At 36.3% G+C, this 22,441-nt stretch overlaps 3 protein-coding genes across 4 annotated transcripts in view; all 3 read right to left on the bottom strand.

Annotated features, from left to right (window-relative positions):
• The window catches only part of LOC141404051 (neurobeachin-like protein 1), a 285,955-nt gene that overhangs the window by 49,229 nt on the left and 214,285 nt on the right, over positions 1–22,441 (bottom strand). For both annotated transcript variants that reach the window (XM_073987297.1, XM_073987298.1), the window contains 3 exons: positions 1,092–1,235; positions 243–515; positions 58–172 (listed from right to left, as the gene is read on the bottom strand). In XM_073987297.1, coding sequence (XP_073843398.1) covers positions 58–172; positions 243–515; positions 1,092–1,235 — 532 coding nt within the window. The remainder of the gene's footprint in view (positions 1–57; positions 173–242; positions 516–1,091; positions 1,236–22,441) is intronic.
• Positions 7,878–8,787, bottom strand: LOC141404310 (uncharacterized). The gene is made up of 2 exons (XM_073987819.1): positions 8,719–8,787; positions 7,878–8,633 (listed from the first exon to the last, which is right to left on the bottom strand). The coding sequence occupies exons 1-2, from the start codon at positions 8,731–8,733 to the stop codon at positions 7,878–7,880; spliced, it is 771 nt and encodes a 256-aa protein (XP_073843920.1). The 5' UTR covers positions 8,734–8,787.
• On the bottom strand, positions 17,271–18,625 carry LOC141404311 (uncharacterized). Its single transcript, XM_073987820.1, has 2 exons — positions 18,546–18,625; positions 17,271–18,446 (listed from the first exon to the last, which is right to left on the bottom strand). Exons 1-2 carry the CDS (start codon positions 18,558–18,560, stop codon positions 17,703–17,705), a joined length of 759 nt encoding a protein of 252 aa, XP_073843921.1. The 5' UTR covers positions 18,561–18,625; the 3' UTR covers positions 17,271–17,702.

Here is a 22,441-nt window from a genome sequence, read left to right as displayed (position 1 = left end):
AGATAAACAAATAATGATATCAAAGAAGAAGCATACAATTTTCAAATCAAAACTTACCTTTGTGGTAAAATTCAAAAAATAACTTGTCTGATCCACTAAAAAGATTTCCAAAGCACTTCTTCTTAAATTATATTTTCTCAAGTGTACTTCTCTTATTTTGTTAATGGAAAATCTGCAAAAGTAAATAAAAAATATTAGTATAGCAAAAAGTAATCACAGTTGATTTGCAATCACAAACTTACCGGAAATCATGTTTAGAACCATCTTCAGCTGGTGGACTCAAATCGATAAATGTAAACATTGTCTGATTAACTTCGATACGTCCTTTAACCTTTGTCATCAGCGTTATCAATTCACATTCTTGAGATATAACCAATTTTTCTGTGGTATTGTCCTGCTGGGATTGTTGTTCAATTGTTAGACGTAAATCCTCTTCTAATTGAGAATTTTCATCGTTCGACAGAAAATCACGAACGACAACATTTTTAATTGTCGAATCAAATTCAGGCATTTCTCTGTAATGATGATGATCGAAAGACAGATATTTTTGTTATGTTCTGTATAGCAGTAACTGGTTCTAGTTTCGTGCAGAACTCCGATTTACTCGCGAGTGAAATTTTGGGGGTGAGGTGGTAATTTTTTTTGGGTGCAATTGTTATATTGGGTGTTGGGCAAGTTTATTAGGGGGTGGGATAAGTTTTTGTTTAGTGGTGGGGAGGGGGCAAGTTACCCCCCTCACTTTGCTCTAATTCGAGAAGAGTTTCACTCGCGAGTGGAATTCGAGCGAGTATTCGGAGCTCTGGTTTCAAGACTTTGTGCCTTATGTTACGACGGTACCTCCGACCACCTAGTTTTAAGTATTTATTCTATTTTATTTCAAGTCTTTATTCTATTCTTTATTCTATAGTGCAATGAACGGCGCGAAATATGTATATACCACATTAAAGACAATTATTCACACTAAAAACCCTTTTACTACATCTCCTTTAGAAGTTATTAACATTCAAATCAATTTAGTTCTGGTAGATATGTATGTTAATCGTTATAATAGCAGAGCAGTACGTATACATACAAATATTTAATACACTTACTTGGCATCGTAATGATTTGTGGCATTGTCACGCAGTTTTGAGGCATTCTCATGCGTATTTGGATATAATTGAGGTTCCAATTTTAATCGCATCCGAGCCACATTTTCATGATTCGATAGAGTCCAATACTCCTCCATAGGGGTCCTGAAAGAAGGAAAAAAACAAAAATATGTTATATATTTTATAAATTTACTCAGAATATGAGGATGTTTCTTCGAAAAGGCAATTGAAAGCTTTTCTTACACGTGGTGTTGTTGCACTCACCCACATATCATTGAGTTAAGTATACAATCGGACATTTGTTCAGAGCCTTTATCATGGGAGGTAAGGATATTTCATAAAAAATATCAGTTGGCTTTGCCAGCTTTTCTGACAACAAATATAAATTGAGTACCATTTAGTACTTTTCGTACACTTATAGTAACTATTTCCACAACCACGTATATGTCTTAACCAGAGTTTCGGAGTCGAGGTATTTTTGGACCGATTTCGAGTCGACTCCTAGGGTAAATTCCTATACCATTAAAAATGAATAAAATGTGGACAAATGTTTAACTTTTTGCTATAATTGGGCACAGATAGCCTAATCAGTTTGTTTCCTCTAACATATTCTTGAATGCTAAATATGTTCAACTATACCAGGGATGGTCAAAAACATACATTTAACGATTATAACTTGCGCTAGTGTGAGTGGAAACTTATCCCAGTTGGAAGTTGTCTGCTATGTGTCTTTTAAGTGGTCCCCAATCCATTGAAGACGGCTCGACGACAGCCCTTTGCGATCATCGACGACATTTTCACACAAATGTCGCAAAACTCGTGCACGACAAATAGAGCGGCAAGGTAAGCGAAGTTGTCTTCATTGACGATAGAATGAACATTGACTTGTACAAAGGCACATTGCAACATCTGAATGTCACACATCGCACATGGATGAATGACAAATTCGGAGACACTGTCTTGCTTAAAGACAATTTTGACATTTTGTCGTTGATGAAATGGCCATCACAGATTCAATTTCCAACTGGGAAACAATGCATCAACCTAACGAATGTGTTTATAGTGTACGTGTGTTTCGTATGCCCGCGGGCATAGGAAAGTTATTGTTGGTGGCCATCGCCTGCAGGCCTATTATGTAACTTTTATCGATTTAAAAGTTGTTAAAATTTCTTTTGCTTTTGTAACAAATACAAAACAAAAAAATGAAATTGTTGTAAAATAAACAATGAGTAAAGTTGTTAAAAAGTTACTGAATAGGGGGGCTGTATACCTATTCTGTAACTTTTTAACAACTTTACTCATTGTTTATTTTACAATAATTTCATTTGTTTGTTTTATTGTTGTTACAAAAACAAAAGAAATTTAAACAATATCGATAATTGTTAAAAGTTACAGAATAGGCCTACTGATCTATACCGACAAATTTCTGGCGTAAAGTTTTTTGACTCAAAGAAGACTAAATACCAAATTTCCGATATTTCATTAGGATAATGTGGTTAAAACCTAAAAAATTCCGTAAATCAGAAGGTACGCTTCTATGGGGGATATAGGAAGACGTGGTCCTATACTGATAATTCTTTTCTGGAGCATTTTATAACCCCATGAAAGACTAAATAACAAATTTCAGTCATTTCGGTGGGATATTAACGTCACATCCTACACAATTATGAAAATCGGGCGGTACCGTTCTATGGGAGCTATATCGAAACGTTGACCTATAACGACGAAATTCAGTCGGAAAGAGTTTTACTTCCAACTTAGAGTAAATACCAAATCTCAGCCATTTCTGTTTGTTGTTGTGGCCACAACCTAAAAAAAAAAAAAAAAACGGAAGGTACCGTCGTATGGGGGCTATATGAAGGCGTGGACCTATACCGACAAATTTCATATGGAAAGTTTTATAACTCAAATGAGGACTAAATACCAAAAATATTGAGGCCAAAACCTTCAAAATACCGGAAATCGGGTAATACCGTTCTTTGGGGCTATGTGAAGACGTGGACCCATACCAACAAAATTCTGGGGGAAAATTATATATTCCCAACGAAGGCAAAGTACCAAATTTCAGCCAAATCGGGAGGTACCGTTCTAAGGGGGCTATATGAAGGCGTGGACCTATACCGACAAATTTAGAGGGGAAAGTTGAAGTTGAAATACCAAATTTCAGCCATTTCAATGGATTATTGGGGCCATAACCTTCAAAATACCGAAAATTGGGAGGTACCGTTCTATGGGGGCTATATGAAGGCGTGGACCTGTACCGACAAATTTGTGGAGGGAAGTTTCATACCCCCAACGAAAACTAAATACCAAATTCTAGCCATTTCGGAGTAATATTGAGAAAATTTTCAAATAAATAATGTTTTTTGAAAAAAAAAAATTGGTGTGCCGAATTTAGTGTTATATTTCTATAATGTAGAAAAAATTGCCCGGAGTCGGAGGAGTATAGTTATTTTTTCGACTCAGACTCCAACTCCGACTCCAGCAAAATTGCTCGACTCCGACTCGTAGACTCCGACTCCGACTCGTAGACTCCGACTCCGAGGCCCTTATCTTAACCCTATCTATAAACACCGAAATTAATACCAAATTTCCAAATTCCCCCTCTATTCCTATTTCTCATCCATATTCTACACACCAACAGTGATCCTGGTATTAAAATTCAGAATTTTAGTTCTACTTTTTAACAAATACCAAAAGGCACAAAGTTTAAGTTCACTTTACACTTGTGGAACGTATAAGTACGCATTTCCAAAACTACCTTCCTATCTCAATCCTACACTCTAATCTCAATTCCAAATTTCGGGATTCCAGCTCTAGCCGTCGACCAAGTACACCAAGTATGTACTCTTTGTACCCATAAGTTCGAATTTCCAATACTACCTCAATTACACTGTGCAACATTTTTAAGGCAATCTTGTGCAAACAATTCGAACTGAGGATTTTTTGAAAGTACAGACCCAAACGACAAGAAACCCTAGTTGGGTTTTGTTGTGTCATATCCATCTCGGATTTTATGGCCCCATCTAAACATGGTTAAATATTGAGTTTTTAAGTAATTCGGGGCTATATCTCTGAAATCAATGCGAATCATATTCTGACCTCTGAAGTAAATTAATAGATAAGGACAAGAATAAAATATTTAGAGAAATAATGAACTCAAAAAACTACATTTATTGCCTCAAATTTCAAAATATATGCAAATATGTCACAATTTTTATACATTTCGCACCGTATCTCCAAAACCGTTAATTTTTTCTGAATATTTTCTTTGGGAAAAATATTCCCTGAAATGTAATACACAACTCTTCAGAACATGTCATTGTTGAAAAATGCCTCCATCCCATTGTTTTCAGTACATTTTTCAACGACGATTTAATAAAAATGTCAATAAAGTAGTGAAATCCAAAATGCAAGAATAAACTGTTGGTGTAAACTGTGTTTGAAATACGTGTTGTAAAAGATACGATGCAAAATACCGCTGAAACAATATGAAGTAAACATTTTAGAGTTTCAGAATGTTCTGAAGAATTGTTATGAACTTTACCGGACCAGAATTTCAGCAATTATGTACAATTTTCTATATTTGATAAGTTCTACTAATTTAGCGCTACAATATTGCTAAAGACAGCAAGGCCAAATTCCTATTCGATTCTGAGATAAAGGCCTGATAAATTCTAAAAAGTGTAGATTTAGCCCGGTTAGATGAGGCAATAAAATCCGATGTGGATCTGACAGGGGTTTTGTAGTCTAAATATGTACTTTAAAAAATGCATACTAGAAGTTGTTTGCATTTTCAGTGTTGCATAGTGTTATTCACATCAATAGCAATCTTTATTCCAAATTTCAGGATTCCAGCTCTATCCGTTCGCCCAATCCAAATTGTGTATCAAATTAAGTACTTTTTGTACCTATAAGTACAAATATCCAAGACCATCTCAATCTTGCTGAAACTTCAATTTCAACATTCAGGAGTCCAGCTGTATCCGTTCACCCTATTCCAAATTGTACCGTAAGTACGAATTTTCCAAACTACTTCCATTCTAAACTCCAACAGTAACCTTAATTCTAAATTTCAGGATCCCAGCTCTATCCGTTTGCCCAAATCTAAATTGTACAAATTTAATTCTATTATGACGAATTTCCAAAACTACCTCAGTCGTACACTCCAACAGCAGTCTTAATTCCAAATTTCAGGATTTCAGCTCTATCCGTTCACCCGAATACAAATTGTACCATATTTAGTACCTTTAGTACTTTTCCAAATTGTACCAAATTTAGTACTTTTCGTACATATGTGTAATAATATATGTGTGATTGTTCCACAAACATCCCTGACGGGACAAGGGAGACTTCTCTCATATCAATGAGTGCACCCCGATTCATATTAGCTCAATGATATGGGACCTACTGTTTATCGCCGAGTCCGAACGGCGCACAGTGTTGCCGCTTCCATACAAAAGTGGACAAAAATAGAAGGAGTTGACCTAGGTTGATGAATTTTTGCACAAGTACTTGTAAGGGCATAGGAATGAATATAGCCCCCGTATATATCTTTCCCCGATTTTGCTATAACTCGGTAAATTTTGATCGAATAGCCAAATCTGAAGCGCTTTTTACGAAAATCGGTGAACTTATTCAAGGACCTAAGAAAATATTACATATTAAATTTGAAGGCTATTCGATCAAAATTGACGGAGTTATAGCAAAATCGGGGAAAGATATATATGGGGGCTATATCCAAATCTGAACCGATTTCTATGAAAATCGGTAGAGCTGCTCAGGGGCTTAAGAAAATATTACATATTAAATTTGAAGGCTATTCGATCAAAATTGACGGAGTTATAGCATAATCGGGGAAAGATATATATGGGGGCTATATCCAAATCTGAACCGATTTTTGCTAAAATCGGTGAAACTACTCAGGAGCCTAAGAAAATAACACTAACTAAATTTGAAGGCTATTCGATCAAAATTGAACGAGTTGTAGCAAAATTGGGAAAAGATATAAATGGGTTCTATATAAAATCTGAACCGATATATCTCAGAAGGTTGCAAGGATGGGCAGAATGTTTTTACACATTTTGATTTGGATGATATGTCCAATTAACGGAAAACAGGAGCCAAGGTGGCAATAGGTGGCAATCAAAAGATCTGCTCTACTAAATATTAAGAATTTTGATTTTTTTTATCAAATTTAAATTTTGATTTCTTGATAACGGTACATTGCCCATGTGCAGTTAAGCAGATAGCCCACTCATCAAATCCCCATCCAAAACTTTTAGTATTATCAACAAATTTTTCAGAAAATGTTATTTTAAATGTCGCCTTATTTTCATATGATTATCGCCTTAGATTACCTAGGAAATATTTTTCATATTTAAAGAGCTATAACTTCATTATGGATGCACATATCGACAAAATTCTTTCAGATACCTTGTATCGGATGTGTTTACTGTAAGAAAAAAACATAAACATATGTAAAAGTTAACATCACATTTTTTGATTTTTGTCCACGCGGCAACACTGTGCGGCGTGTCATAAGACACCACTTTGTAGAGAAGTTTTACATGGCTGAAATACTCAGGAAATGCCGCCAACATTACTGAGGGGTATTTTGCCACCGCTTAAAAAAGGTTGGTGTTGTCTGGCCGGGGAATCGAACCCACGAACTTCAGCGTGCAAGGCGGGCGTGCATACCATTGCACCACGTTGGCACCGTACTTTTTAACCTTTATTTTCACTCCAAATTTAAACCATTAAGCTTTCTCGGTTCACTAAATACGAATTGGTACAAAATTTAGTACATTTTAGTACTTTTCGTACACTTATATTTCCAATATCCAGTACATTTATCACACATTCTATCAGTGATCATCATTTTAAATTTCAGAACTCTATATCTACCGGTTCGCCAAATACAAATGGTAATACATATAATGAGTATCTTTTAGTGATTTTCGTACCTTTCTAGTTTGAATTTCCCAAAACCCAACCTTATCAGGCACCTTCGGACCAAGAGTTACCCCCAAGATTCTAGCTCCAGCCGTTTAGCCTGTGCGTTGATTATCAGTCAGTAAGTATAGATTATAATATTTTATAAAAAAAATCCTACTGACCTTTGATTTAGACAGACTTTGTGCTATTTGGTAAAAAGACCATCAGGTATTGGAGAAGAGGACTTTAAATTTTCGAATGAACATTTTCAATCTAGGATTCTATAGGAAGTGGTCCTTTTATAACGCCCTACTCGTCTTCGAGAGGAAGCTCCTCAATAATTAATTTAATGTGGTATTGACTTATTTACCCAAGTTTTATTGAACTTTACCCAACGTCGAAGTTCTATGAGAATATCGACCTCTTAAAAAATTTGATGTTGTTGTTAAGTAACGAAATAAAATGTATTATTTTTTTTAACAAAAATATTTATTTAACAATGTTTATCAATGCCTTGGTCAGAATAAGTGATGAAAGTAATTTTACAACGACACGACAATGATTCAACTTGAATTCTATTTACAAATGAAAAGCCGTTCGACCGCTGCAATCAATGTCTCTATGCATCCAATCATTGGCGAGGACTCAACTGATATTCTGATACTGCAGCCCTGTATGGCATTTGATGATGATAACCAAAAAGAGAACATAAATTCAAAACAAAAACAAATAATTGTGGCAAAATTTGTGCTAATTTCCTAAAGGTAGAGGCGGAGTTTGATGATGTGTGCCATGGCGTGCATCACTACTATCACTACTATTGGTCAAGCAAGCAAGTGGTGGCAACGTTTAGGCAACAATGGGGGCGGCAAAGGTCTTGGCAACAACGGGGGCGGCCACAGGAGCAGCTACAGCCTTGGCAACAACGGGGGCAGCAACGGGCACATCCTTTTGCACAACAGCGTTGAAACCGTTGATGTCATCGGCATAGTAGTTGACGGTACGGCGGGAACCATCGGGTTCAATGAGGGAGTAGGAGCCACGGACAACATCACCATCACGGGTTTCTTCTTGGGTCTTGGAGTCACCGGTCAATGTGTCTTGGACATTGTAAGCGAATTGGTATTGAGGGTGAGCATCAACAACTTCGGGCTCAACAACGGCGGCCTTGGCAACAACGGGGGCGGCAGCAACAACGGGAGCTGGGGCAGCAGCTACAACTGGAGCTGGGGCAGCAAAGGTCTTGGCAACCACGGGAGCGGCGGCTACAACGGGAGCTGGGGCAGCGAAGGTCTTGGCAACCACGGGAGCGGCGGCAAAGGTCTTGGCTACTGGGGCAGCAACATAGGGAGCTGGGGCAGCGCTGTAGACAGCAGCGGGAGCAGCGAAGGCTGGGGCAGCAGCAAAGGTCTTGGTTACCAAAGGAGCTGAGTAGGCAGCTGGGGCGGCGAAGTAAGGAGCAGCGGCATAGGGAGCAGCAGCATATTGAGCAGCAACATAGGGAGCGGCAGCATAAGGAGCAGCAGCGTAGGTGGTGAAGGGAGCAGCTACTGGGGCCAAACCAGCGTTAGCAGAGAGAGCCAAAGTAGAGGCAACAGCGGCAACCTAAAATGTTGTGATCAATGTTTAGTCTCAAATCCATAAAGGAGGTAGGTATTCCAAGTTCGCAGGAAGCCTTGCAAATACTTACGGTGAACGATTTCATTGTTAGGCTTGGGTTAAAATTGAGGGTTTGTTATCACTGTCGGTTGTTTAAAATTGAACTGACATACCGTTACCAAATTAGTTTGGCTATTTATATTGATGACAAGAAGTTCAATTGCGGTCGTATTCGAAGGGAAAAAATTCATATGCATAACAGACGATGATGAGAGGCAACACGTACTACCAATGACGAATTTTTTATGAGTGACCTTCTAAAATTATTCAATGGCTGTACTTTCTCTACCTCCCACCCCACCCATGGTCACAGCCGAAGCTACCAGTTTTAATGTTATTTGGCAATTTCATGGTTGCACTAGATTTCCATTTGTATTTGTTGTTCTCAATAATTGTTGTTTTAAGCGTCAAAGAGTCTTATTTTAATATTACACATTTGAGGCTCATTGGGCACTGGTATTCATTGAATAGGATTAAAACAGGTAATAACCCGTTCGAACAGTTCTGTCTTAAATGACGTTTTAGGAAAAGGGACAGGCGATGGTGTGAAACGGAAACGATTATAGGAAATTTCAGCATATACACAAAACATTTATGCTTCAAACTTTACCAAAGGTAACAATCATCTCGGAAAAAGGGAAACATAATCTACTAAAGTGGCCAGCATTGTGCAATGATTGAAATACCAAATAAATAAATAAGTAAATAAATAAATAAATAAATAAACAAATAAATAAATAAATAAATAAACAAATAAATAAATAAATAAATAAATAAATAAATAAATAAATAAATAAATAAATAAATAAATAAATAAATAAATAAATAAATAAATAAATAAATAAATAAATAAATAAATAAATAAATAAATAAATAAATAAATAAAATAAATTGAATAAATAAATAAATAAATAAAAAGAATAAATAAATAAAAGAATAATTAAATAAATAAATAAATAAATAAATAAATAAATAAATAAATAAATAAATAAATAAATAAATAAATAAATAAATAAATAAATAAATAAATAAATAAATAAATAAATAAATAAATAAATAAATAAATAAATAAATAAATAAATAAATAAATAAATAAATAAATAAAAATACCTTTAAGCTCTCAAAAGGCTTGTTTATGTATCCATTACGATTGATTCAGATGGAGTAGAGTTGAACAGTAGAGGCGCTTGAAAGTCTACTCTGGTTTTGTACGGAGTTCTTCAACCAATTTTAAATGAAAGGAGTTACACCTGGAATGTTTTTGCTGATTCTGAAACTACAATGTTCATAGATGAGAAAAATTAAAAAAATCGCCGGATCGCTTTTCAAATAAATAGCGGTCAAAGTTCACGTTTTTAGGGATTTTAGGTTTATACAATTTTGCTGGGAAACCGCTAGTCCTAACAAAGTGGAGCTAAAGAAAATGTTGTAGCAGTGAAAATTCTCTACATAATTGTCCTTTATGATATTTTCGTAGGTTTCACCGATGTAGCCAGGGGGGGGCCGAAATGATTTTAGTTCCCATATGATATTAGCCTATGTTACCTTCAGGCCATGTAGTGATATACTCTGAAAATTTCAGGAAGATCGGTTCAGCGGTTTTTGAGTCCATAAACTTCAAACAAACATTTTTCTACTTTATATATATATTGATTTATTATTGCTCTGTTCCAGAACCTGCAAGAAGCTACTAGTTTTTACTACGATAACATTTTTTCCATTATGTTATCGAAGAAAATAGTAAAAAATAGTAGATTCTTGCAGTTCTGGAACAGACCATATATTATATTATTTTCAATATTTCAAAATTACAATGAATTTCATCTTCAGAGATTTTTCTGTCGATTACTCTTTAAATAAAACAAGAAGAAAACGTCATAGAAACCCACAGCAATTGTACTTTAAAAGTAATTTCAATGGATGCACATTTCTAGAAATGTTAATTTTTCCTCCTTCGGTAAAGGACCTTGTGACGACAAACGAAATCTAAAAACTTATCGTAAACAGGTTATTTTTCGACAAAATCTCAACAAGTACCACTCGACTTTGCGGACATGAATATACCCTGAGCCTGTGTGAATTGAAACTTTCATCTATAGACAGATCGAATAGCGGCTACACAGCCAAAATCTTTAAACCCAAAAACTATGAAATTTGCAGCCATTTTCGGACGTATGAACTTGCAAACAAAATATGGATTTGTATCATTGATCACAAGTGTTGCAGAGGAGGTATGGAGAAATGGACCGGACCAACATAGTTCATTTTGGGCGTAGATCTTATTTTGGGAGTCATTCCTTTCAAAAGATATTGCGCCCACCAGTCTTTTCAGTTCGCCACAGTATAATTTTCACCTTTTGACTCTTATGTCAGGAAATATGGACTTGCCCACGAAAAACATAATACCGCTCTAAACACCTTATACTGCACTTAAACAACTATTTCGAAGATTTGTGAGGGAAGTACCCCAGTATGGCCCATTTTCGAGCAAAAACTAAGTTTGGAAAAAATATTACTAAATCCAAAGTTTGGACCAAATCTGTTGCTCCGTTCAAGAAAACTCGCGAATACCACTTTAGCTAAAATTCTTGAAAATTGGGGGGAAGATACCAGAAGAAGTGTACCGAAAAGCACCATCTTCGAATTTTGTATATATAAGGCTCGCTGAAATATTGCGATAAACAAAGTTTGGACTAACGCAGTATCCGGTTCGAAAGTTGTCGTGCGCACTAGCCACTACATGATTGCCTTAGGGGTTCTTTACAGCTTTCAGGCCATTTTCTCTGGAAATATAGACTTGCCTCTGAAAAATATGTACGGTAGTAATAGGAGCCCCGAGAACACTTGTTGCAAAAAAGCAATGCGTTTCCAGAGAGAGAGAGAGAGATAAATAAAAATATTTATTGATTTATTTATTTCATATTTTTTTTTACTTATAACTTAATTATTAGCATAAATGAAGTGAAGCCATGACCATTGAGGTCTTAAGCTTACACAGCTTATCCAGAGAGGTCTTAAACTGCAAGTTTGACGAATGAGTAGATCGATCTTCGAAGTTCATCAAAATATCACTAAGGCCAAATGTTGGACCGAATCGGTTGATCTGTTGGAGAATTATCGTGCTCTTCAGGCGGCTACCCAGACGAACGGATATAGCTAAGTCGACTCCAAGTTTTCTGAAACAGATTTCTTCCAAACACACAGAGTATAAAAAATGAAGATTGGGAAAAATTGTGTTTATGGATTTTTGCTAAAAGAATGTATAGACCTTGGATTGGGCGACATAATTTCATTTTAAAAGAAGTTAAGACTGGATTCCAGAGTTTCCCTTGTTCCTGATAAGTTTATGAGAAGATCCAGAATTTCTATAAGAGAAGTCCGACGATTGGACGCCAAAATTAGTCTATTGACAGATGCACGATTTGGCGACAGAATTTGTCATTTACATAACCGCGATTAGGTGCTAGAATTTCTTGATGGATAGCCTAACTATTGCTCAGCATTAGTTCTCGGCCTTCAGAAATTCTTTGTGATAAGTAGACATCGGATTTTTGCTTATTTTTGGAAATTATAATGTTAAGATATTTGAAAATTAAATGTTATGATATTTCTAAGGTTTTCCATTGTATTCGATTTCTTTTGGTCTTACCGAAGTGATATCACTGAATTTCATAACATTCACTGTAGATGTGAATTATTTGATAAATGATACGCCCAAAAATATATGGGATTATTAATAAATTCATTGTTTTGACTATATATTAACTGTGACATATTGTCAAAAAAGTTCTAAAAACAAGATAAAAATGGCCAAGAAGTCTTACGCTATTTGAATTAAAAAATAGTAATGCAAATTATTTCATCAGTAGAATAAGTCTGAAATAAGGTTTACATCTTTGCTAAATAAGACATTTTCGCTAACATGAACTTCCAAAATTTTGGTCAGGTGGCCCCCCCCGAAATGAAATCCTGGCTACGTCCCTGGTAGGTTTCACCATTTTGAGATATAGACGTTCAAATTGGGACAATTTACTGACTGTATCATCTCCTCATAAGACAATGTCAAGACTGCAATTTCCCAGCTTAAACTTATATATTTCAAAAATGGTACAACTTAGAAAAAAATAACGAAAGCCAATTTATTTTTTTAAAGAATTTTCACAGCTATGAGATTTTCTCATTTCGATAAGACTTAGAGATAAAAAACCGAAAAATGTGACCTAAACTTATATATCTGAAAAATTGTAAAACATAGGGACAAATCATAATGGTCAATCCTCTTGAGAATTTTCACAGCTACAACATTTTCGTTAGCACCATTTCGATAGAACTTGCGGTTTCCAAGAAAAATCCTGAAAACCTAAAAAAACCTAAAAACTTTGATCGCGTTTTATTTAAAAAGTGGTCCGACGATTTTTGTTTTGTTTTTTTGATTTTTCTCATCTATGAACATTGCTGTTTCAGAATCCGCAAAAGCGTCAAAGGTGTAAGCGGTTTTTATTTAAAGTAAGTTAAGGCGCACTGTACATGGACATTGTTTTATATGGATGCGATACATTCAGTGCATTGTCCAATTTTGAAACTCTATATCTCAAAAATGGTAAAACATACGAAAATATCATAAAGGTCAATCTTGTAGAGAATTTTCACAGCTAAAATATTTTCTCTAGTCCCATATCGATAGGACTTGCGGTTTCCAAGCAAAAACGTGAAAACTTAAAAACACCCTAAAAAGGTGAACTCTGATTGCGATTTATGTAAAAAGCGCTCCCGCGATCCTTTTATTTTTCTCATCTATGAATATTGTAGTTTCAGAATCCGCAAAAACTTCCCTGGTGTAAGCTTCTTTCATTTAAAGTTCAAGAGCACCGTGTTTGGCTTTAAGATACCTTGAAAAAACAGGGAAAATAATTACTAAAGTGACGTCAGTTGGATTAGAGCAAACCCCGATGTGCTTCAAAGTCAACTCTATGTTTGACTTTAGGTGTAACTGTTCTTTTATATCCATGTAAGGGTTCCCAGAAAAAAAATATAATTCATTACAAATGGACTTACCAACCCATTATTTTAGGTAATAAGTAGTTATTTGCCCACTAAAAGTCGACGATTAAGAAGTTATAACCTTCAGCAACCAAATTTGGCTTCAGATGGAGTACAGTAGAACAGCAGAGGCGTTTGAAAGTCTACTCCGGTTTTGGCTTTCACATACCTTGGAAATAGTCGATAAATAATTAGTCTTGTGGCGTCAATTGGATTAGAGCAAAAACCGAAGCGCTTCAAAGTTTACTCTACGTTTGGCTTTAAAATAAAAACTGTTTCATGGCCACGTAAGGGTTTACAGCAAAAAAAAAAACTCATTACAAATGCCCTTACCAGCCCATTATTTTAGGTAATGAGTAGTTATTTGCCCACTAGAAGTTGACGATTAAGAACTTATGACCTTTAGTTAACAAATTTGGCTTCAGATGGAGTACAGTAGTCGAAAAATAATTACTGAAGTGACGTCAATTAGATTAGAACAAAACAAGAAGCGCTTCAAAGTCTATTCTACTTTTGGTTTTAAGAATAAAAGTTGTTTTATAGCCAAATAAGGGTCCAAGCACGAAAACAACTCATTACAAATGTCCTTACCAACCCTTTATTTTACGTAACAAGTAGTTATTCGGTCACTAAAATCGACGATTAAGTAGCTACGAGCTTCAGCAACCAAATTTGGCTTCAGATGGAGTAGAGTATAACAGTAGAGATGCTTGAAAGTATAATCTGGTTTTGGCTTTAAGATAACTTTAGAAGGCCGAAAAATTACTACAAAAGTGACTTCAGTTGGAGTAGAGCAAATCCGCAGCGCTTTAAAGTCAACTCTACGGTTGGTGTTAATAATATAAGTTCTTTCATAGCAACGTAAGGGTTCCCAAAAAAAAACTCATTACAAATGTCTTTACCAACTCATTATTTTTGATAATAAGTAGATATTTGCCCACTAAAAGTCATCGATTAAGTAGTTACGATAGTTACGAACTTCAGTAACTAAATTTGGCTTCAGATGGGGTAGAGTAGAACAGTAGAGCCTCTGTTCTGGTTTAGACTTTTTACTAAAGTGGCGTCAATTGGATTACAACAAAACAAAAAGCTCTTCAAAGTCTATTCTGTTAGCGGCGCAATATGTGGAAAAATATTCCTTTCGAGAACAAACGATTTGAACACACGAAATTTTATTTGGGAATGAAAAAAAAATATTTTCACATTGACAATACAACAAAAGTCAAAGCATACTTGATTGATATAAAATAATATTATAATGAAAATTACAAACTAAGTCGATTGAATCTCTAACACCCTTCCTCAATCGATTTCCACACCAACAGATTTTCTGAATTTTACAAATGTTGATACAGGGAGCGGTTTCGTTAGCATGTCTGCTACCATTAACTCACTAGGGCAATACTTGCATATTATATTTTGTTTTTCAATGTGATCCTTCACAAAATGAACTTTGGTGTCAATGTGTTTTGTCCTATTGCTAAGTTTTTCTTCCTTAATGAGCCGTAAGCAACTTTGATTGTCTTCAAATATTGTTGTTGGTAATTCTTGACTGATTCGCATATCGCATAATAATCGTCTAATCCATATGGCTTCTTTGCATGCTTCGGAAAGGGCAACAAATTCAGCTTCTGTAGACGAAAGAGATACACATGTTTGTTTTCTACATGACCAACTGATAGTACCGCCGTTAATTTGAAATATGTAACCAGAGTTTGATTTCCTTTCAACCCTGTCTTCGGCCCAATTTGCGTCGGCGTAGCCTTTTAATATATATTGCTCGGCATTAACACAGTTTAGTCGCAAGAAATACTCACTGGTTCCCTTTAGGTACTTGAGGACCCGTTTCAATTCCGTCCAATCTTCTTGAGTTGGTGCACTCACTTTTTGAGCCAAAATTGAAATACTAGCGGCTATATCAGGCCTAGAGTTGACACTTATGTATAGTAGTGATCCAATTAATTTTTGATATTTTGTGTTATCAAGCAGTTGCTCTGATTCAGACTTTCCATATCCTGGATCTATAGGGTACTTTGAATCTTTCGAATTCTCCATTCCAAATTCTTTGACCAAGTCCTTAATGTACTTTCTCTGACGAATACAAAAGTTCGACAATTTGTCTTGAAAAATTTCCAAACCCAAATAGTGGTTCGCCATTCCAAGGTTACTTATATCAAAGTTACCTCTGAGTAATGTTTCTACTTCGTCGACGTTTGACTTCTCTTCGCTAGCAACCAATATGTCATCAACGTAAATTAACACATACGTTATCCCTTCCTCGTTGGTGCATTTTGTGTAGAGACATGGGTCTGCCGTTGACTGTTCGAAACCTCCATTACTCAAAACGTTATGGAGCGTATTGTTCCATACATGAGCAGCTTGTTTGAGTCCATATATGCTTTTATTCAGTTTACATACCAGTTTCTTTCCGCTCTCTTCAAATCCTGGAGGCTGTTTCATATATATGGTTTCTTGCAATTCACCATTCAAAAACGCTGATTTTACATCGAAGTGAACAACTGACATTTTCTTTGCTCCTGCTACGGACAACAAGGTCCGTAAAGTCGTTTGTCTCACTACCGGAGCAAAAACTTCATCGTAATCCTGACCATATTTTTGAGAGTATCCACGAGCTACCAGTCGAGCTTTATACCTTTGAACTGTTCCTTCAGCATTCCGTTTTATTTTGAATGTCCACTTTGAGCTAACGATATTTGCATTCTGCGGAGGTACCACGAGCTCCCACGTATTCAGTTTCTTTAGACATGTTATTTCTTCTTTCATCGCTTTTATCCACTCTGTACGCTGTTCTGATTGTAAAGCGTCGTTAAAAGTTTTTGGTTCCTGAAATTCTTCATTATTTTGAGCACTATACCCGTACTTTGTAGCAGGTTTTCCTTTTGTTTCACGAGCAGAGTGGCGCAGTGGAAGCGTGCTGGGCCCATAACCTGTTAGCGGCGCAATATGTGGAAAAATATTCCTTTCGAGAACAAACGATTTGAACACACGAAATTTTATTTGGGAATGAAAAAAAAATATTTTCACATTGACAATACAACAAAAGTCAAAGCATACTTGATTGATATAAAATAATATTATAATGAAAATTACAAACTAAGTCGATTGAATCTCTAACATATTCTACGTTTTCATTTAAGAATAGAAGTTATTTTATAGCCACCCTCAGTACAAAAGTCGCTTCAGTTGGATTAGAGCAAAACCCGAAGCTCTTTAAAGTCAACTCTACGTTTGGTGTTAGGAATAGAAGTTCTTTCATAGCCACGTAAGGGTTCCCAGCAAAAAAAAAAAACTCATTACAAATGTCCTTACCAACTCATTATTTTTGGTAATTAGTAGTTATTTGGCCACTAAAAGTTGACGATTATGCAGTTACGACCTTTATTAACCAAATACATGCCCTTTCACCCAACTCCTTTTAGAAATTCACGCATTATCAAAGTCATCCAAAATGGATTGCGCCCCACCCACTTCTGAACTTAATGTTACTGTTAAAAATGTTATTGCTATGTTACCAATTAAAAATTTATTTTTTTTTTTTGTTTTTTTTTTTATTAAAATATTTATTTAACAATGTTTATCAATGTCTTGGTCATAATAAGTGATGAAAGTAATTTTACAACGACACGACAATGATTCAACTTGAATTCTATTTACAAATGAAAAGCCGTTCGACCGCTGCAATCAATGTCTCTATGCACTCAATCTTTGGCCCATGGCAATTGGCGGTTGAACACCCAATGCCGAGCACTCGACTGATACTCTCGATACTGCAGCCCTGCATGGCATTTGAAGATGATAACCAAAAAGAGAACATAAAAAAACGAATATTTGTGGCAAAAATTTGAGTTAATTTCCTAAAGGTACTACTGGTGGAGTCTGATGATGTGTGCCATGACGTGCATCACTTCTATCACTACTATTGGTCAAGCAAGCAAAAGCAAGGGATGGCAACGTTTAGGCAACAATGGGGGCGGCAAAGGTCTTGGCAACAACGGGGGCGGCCAAAGGAGCAGCTACAGCCTTGGCAACAACGGGGGCAGCAACGGGCACATCCTTTTGGACGACAGCGTTGAAACCGTTGATGTCATCGGCATAGTAGTTGACGGTACGGCGGGAACCATCGGGTTCGATGAGGGAGTAGGAGCCACGGACGACACCACCATCACGGGTTTCTTCTTGGGTCTTAGAGTCACCGGTCAAAGTGTCTTGGACATTGTAGGCGAATTGGTATTGAGGATGAGCATCGACAACTTCGGGTTCAACAACGGCGGCCTTGGCAACAACGGGGGCGGCCAATGGAGCAGCTACAGCCTTGGCAACAACGGGAGCGGCAGCAACAACGGGAGCTGGGGCAGCAGCTACAACGGGAGCTGGGGCAGCAAAGGTCTTGGCAACCACGGGAGCGGCGGCAAAGGTCTTGGCTACTGGGGCAGCAACATAGGGGGCTGGGGCAGCGCTGTAGACAGCAGCGGGAGCAGCGAAGGCTGGGGCAGCAGCAAAGGTCTTGGTTACCAAAGGAGCTGAGTAGGCAGCTGGGGCGGCGAAGTAAGGAGCAGCGGCATAAGGAGCAGCAGCATATTGAGCAGCAACATAGGGAGCGGCAGCATAAGGAGCAGCAGCGTAGGTGGTGAAGGGAGCAGCTACTGGGGCCAAACCAGCGTTAGCAGAGAGAGCCAAAGTAGAGGCAACAGCGGCAACCTAAAATGTTGTGATCATTGTTTAGTCTCAAATCCATAAAGGAGATAGGTAGGTAATCCAAGTTCGCAGGAAGCCTTTTAAATGCTTGCAAATACTTACGGTGAACGATTTCATTGTTAGGCTTGGGTTAAAATTGAGGGTTTGTTATCACTGTCGGTTGTTTAAAATTGAACTGACATACCGTTACCAAATTTGTTTGGCTATTTATATTGATCACAAGAATTTCTGCTACGATCGCGTTCGAAGGGAATATTTCATATGCATAACAGAGCCGATGATGAGAGGTGGCGGTGGCACATGCTACCAGTGAGGAATTTTTTATGAGTGACCCTCAAAAATTATTCACTTACTGCTCTTGCTTCCCCACATGGTCACAGCAGAAGCTACCAGTTAAAATGGTATTTGACAAATTCATGGCTGCACTAGATTTCCATTTGTTTTTGTTGTTCTTAGCAGAGGTAGTTGTTGTTTAAACGTTTTTTTTTTTTTTTTTGGATATTTAATATTAATTTTTTAAACATTTGAAGGTAAGTCAAAACAAACGCAAGTTAAAATTTTTTTGGGCAAACATAAATTCTAGGCACGTAAATCGGGTAAGACTTCTGCAACTGCTGAAACTCATAGCTCCCCCACACAGTTTGCAGTTAAAGTTCCCCTCGACCACGACCTATTGTAGTTGGTGGTTGATTATAAACAAATTGTTTATTATGTGTGGTAGTGTTGTTGTTATTGCTGAAGCAATCTGCCAATGAAAGTGAAGACTCCTGCCAATAATTACAATTCCAAACTCATCGACATTAACACTTGCTTCAAAATCGAACATAAAATAAATCCATACTCGTTGAAGTGTTGGCGGTGTCAGTAGTGTTGTTGGTGGCAATGGTATTACTTGGCGATTTCTTTAAAAGGTTGTTGTTGTTCTTTTTTTTTTAATTTGTGTTCAATAAAATTTGTTTAGAGCTCATTGTTTAAACATTGGGCGACTCGCATGGTTTTTTGGGTGACCGACCACCATTGCAATGCACAGTTGTCTCCTCCACTGCATTGAAACGTGATATTATTTATGCGTAATTGTTGTTTTTTTTAGTACGTTTTTTTCTAAAATCAAATTCTGTCTTCTTTAATTGATCCATATAATTTTGAAAGAATACTTCCGTATAACTGCGTGAGTGTCATTTGCTATTTTTGACATAGCAAGGAGTGATTTCAGCTATTCTCTTCTCCCTCTTCCACATTACCAGTTGCTCTAGTGAATCAACAAAGTTTGAAATAGTTTGGTATTTACCAATTTTATTGCTTCATGTTTTTAAAACGTGATACAGTTACGAAAGTTTTAAAGTCTCGATTAAAAAACAAATTGAAAAGTAGGGTTATTTATTTAACTAATGCTCTCGTAATTGAAACAGAGTGGAATACATATATTTCAATAGTGATTTTACTTTTTTTTAACGAATAGCTGGCTGCCTTCCGCAGATAATGTTGATATCTTTTTCATTGACAATTTGTTTGTCAAACAAACAGGTTTTACTGGGGTTTTCGGCTAAAAATCACACACTAATCCTCGGATCTGAGAGCCAAATTCTTTCCAAAGAATTTATAGGAAATTTTATATCGTTTGGACTATTGAGACGTCTTGAAGCACAAACAATGGAACTCCATTCCTTTAGCGTGCATCTGGCGGATTTCTGGCATTTTCACCACAAGTAGCGTTTTCGGTCTTGATTCGAACGGTGTATAACTTTTGACCCGGAAATGTATACGTGCCGAGATATAAGTCTCCAAAGTTCCACAAAAACCCTTATTTCGCCTAAGTTAAACATATTTACTAAACTCGAGTCGTTAAAATTCCCGAGAAATATGTAATTTTAAATTGTAAATTGTAATTTTAAATTGTATACGACCTTCGGCCGGGGATTTAAGACTTTCTCCTATGGACAGGTGCAAATCTCGGGAATGGGATCAACATTTCTTTTAAATTGTATTTTTTCTCGAAGTTGTCGGCCTTCGGTCGGGTATTTGAGATTTTCTCCTATGGACGGATGCAAATCTCGGGAATAGGCCTTCGGCCGGGGATTTAACACAGCTATGGACAGGTGCAAATCTCGGGAGTGGGATCAAAATTTCTTTTAAATGGTAAATTTTGCGTTTTACTTAAGTCCTACTTGGCCTAGTTGGGGTTTTTGCGGAACTTTCGAGGCCTATATCTCGGGATGTGTACATTTCCGGGACAGTCTGGACCGAAAGCGCTACCTGTGGTGAAAATTTATTTATATATCTATTTATTGAGTACCTAGACAACAAGAAATACATCTTATAATTAAAGTGCAGGATTGTTTATGCTATGAAATATCCAACTTAAAATACCAAAGGTGACAAAATTTGATGTAAAGAACATTTTAAAAACTGTTAAAAGAGAAAAAGTTATATAAAATGGACAAACTCATATAAAATGCAATTATTTAACTGTGGAATAAACTAAAGATAATTTTTTTTTAATATTTTTCCTCTATTTGACCGGGCAAATGTTAGTTTGTCAAAGAGATTTTTCGGTTTTTGCTTATTAATAATTTTGTGCAAAAAGATTAGTAGCCTTATTCCTAGATATCTGCTAAAGGTGCAACCATAAATTGAGTTGTTGTGATTTCTATAAGCCGTAAACGTAACGTGTAATATTGTTGAATGCAACGTTTATTTTGCGTTGACTTAGTGTATCACAGTTGGCAAATAGCTCGCAGCCATAAATAAGTCCTGGAACTAAATAAGTTTTAGCTAAAAGCAATCGGATATTAATTGGAGTAAAAAAGTGCGTAGCCCATAGTGTGCGCAGCTAGCTTTGTTTATGTTAGTCCAGATCCGTTTACAGATTGGTACCGTTTATGCAGATATGACATTATTAGGTTTGATGCACTGCTCGAGAAATTGAGAAAACGTCTAAGCTTCATACATAAAAAAGAATTATTGACAGAATTAAAAGCTTTGGAGTGACCAAGCAGTAACAGAAAGCTCACTTTATTATTATCGATGTCGCTTCTTATAGATTCTGAAACTTCAAGCAATGCGCTAATGCAACTGAGTGGGCGAAACCCGTATTGCATATCGGATAACAAGGAGAGGTATTCGGACATTTGAAGATGTAAATTTTTTTTGAAAACTTTTGATAAAAAGCATGGATAGCAATGGGGCGATATTCTAAATTTGACTTGGGGATTGGAATAATTTTTGAGTGCTTCCAGACAGTTGGATAGACCCTTGACATTAAAATACAATTGAAAAGATGTGTCAAAGGGTAAAAGTTGAGGAAGCAAAAATCGAATAAATTTTGGTTCAATGCCAACAGCGTTGGATTTCACATGAGAGAAACAATTCAGAACTTCGACTTGGGAGAAACATCTGAGTTCAAAATCAGAGCCATCATCATTGGACCCTATTTGTTCAATTATATTTTCGTAAATAGAAGAATCAGTATGTATAGTGGGTATGTCTACAAATGATTTATTAAGTTCATCTAAGTCTCCTTGATACTTTGCAGATGATTTAGATTTCCCAATTCCAAGATCGTGTATGATATTCCACTTACTTTTAGAATTTAAAGCGGAACTGAATTTGGATGAATAATATTCCCGTTTTGCAGCATTTATAGACTTATTGACCTCTCTTCTTGCATTACGAAATTCCTCGTATAGATCAGGGATTCGGAATCGCTTCCAGATAGAGTAACCATATCTCTTTCACTTATTAACGTTTTTATTCTGGTATTAAACCAATGTTATGTTTTTGAGGTTGATCTCTTTACTTTTAAAGGGACTGTTGGATTATAAAGATTCATAATATTGTCTTGGAGAAATGCAACTTGTTGATCTACAGATGTAAAAGTATGCCAAATTTCTCCTCCAGGTGCAGCCTAAAGGAAATATAAGTCCAAACAATACACCTTCCTGAATATAAAAGGCGTCTTCCAGTTCAACAAAAAAATTGTGAAAATCGGCATTACTTAC

Source organism: Musca autumnalis, unplaced genomic scaffold (assembly GCF_047663935.1).
Source record: "Musca autumnalis isolate F117 unplaced genomic scaffold, ASM4766393v1 scaffold_4, whole genome shotgun sequence".
NCBI classification, from domain to species: Eukaryota; Metazoa; Arthropoda; class Insecta; order Diptera; family Muscidae; genus Musca; species Musca autumnalis.
This window is presented reverse-complemented; position numbering and strand designations above follow the sequence as displayed.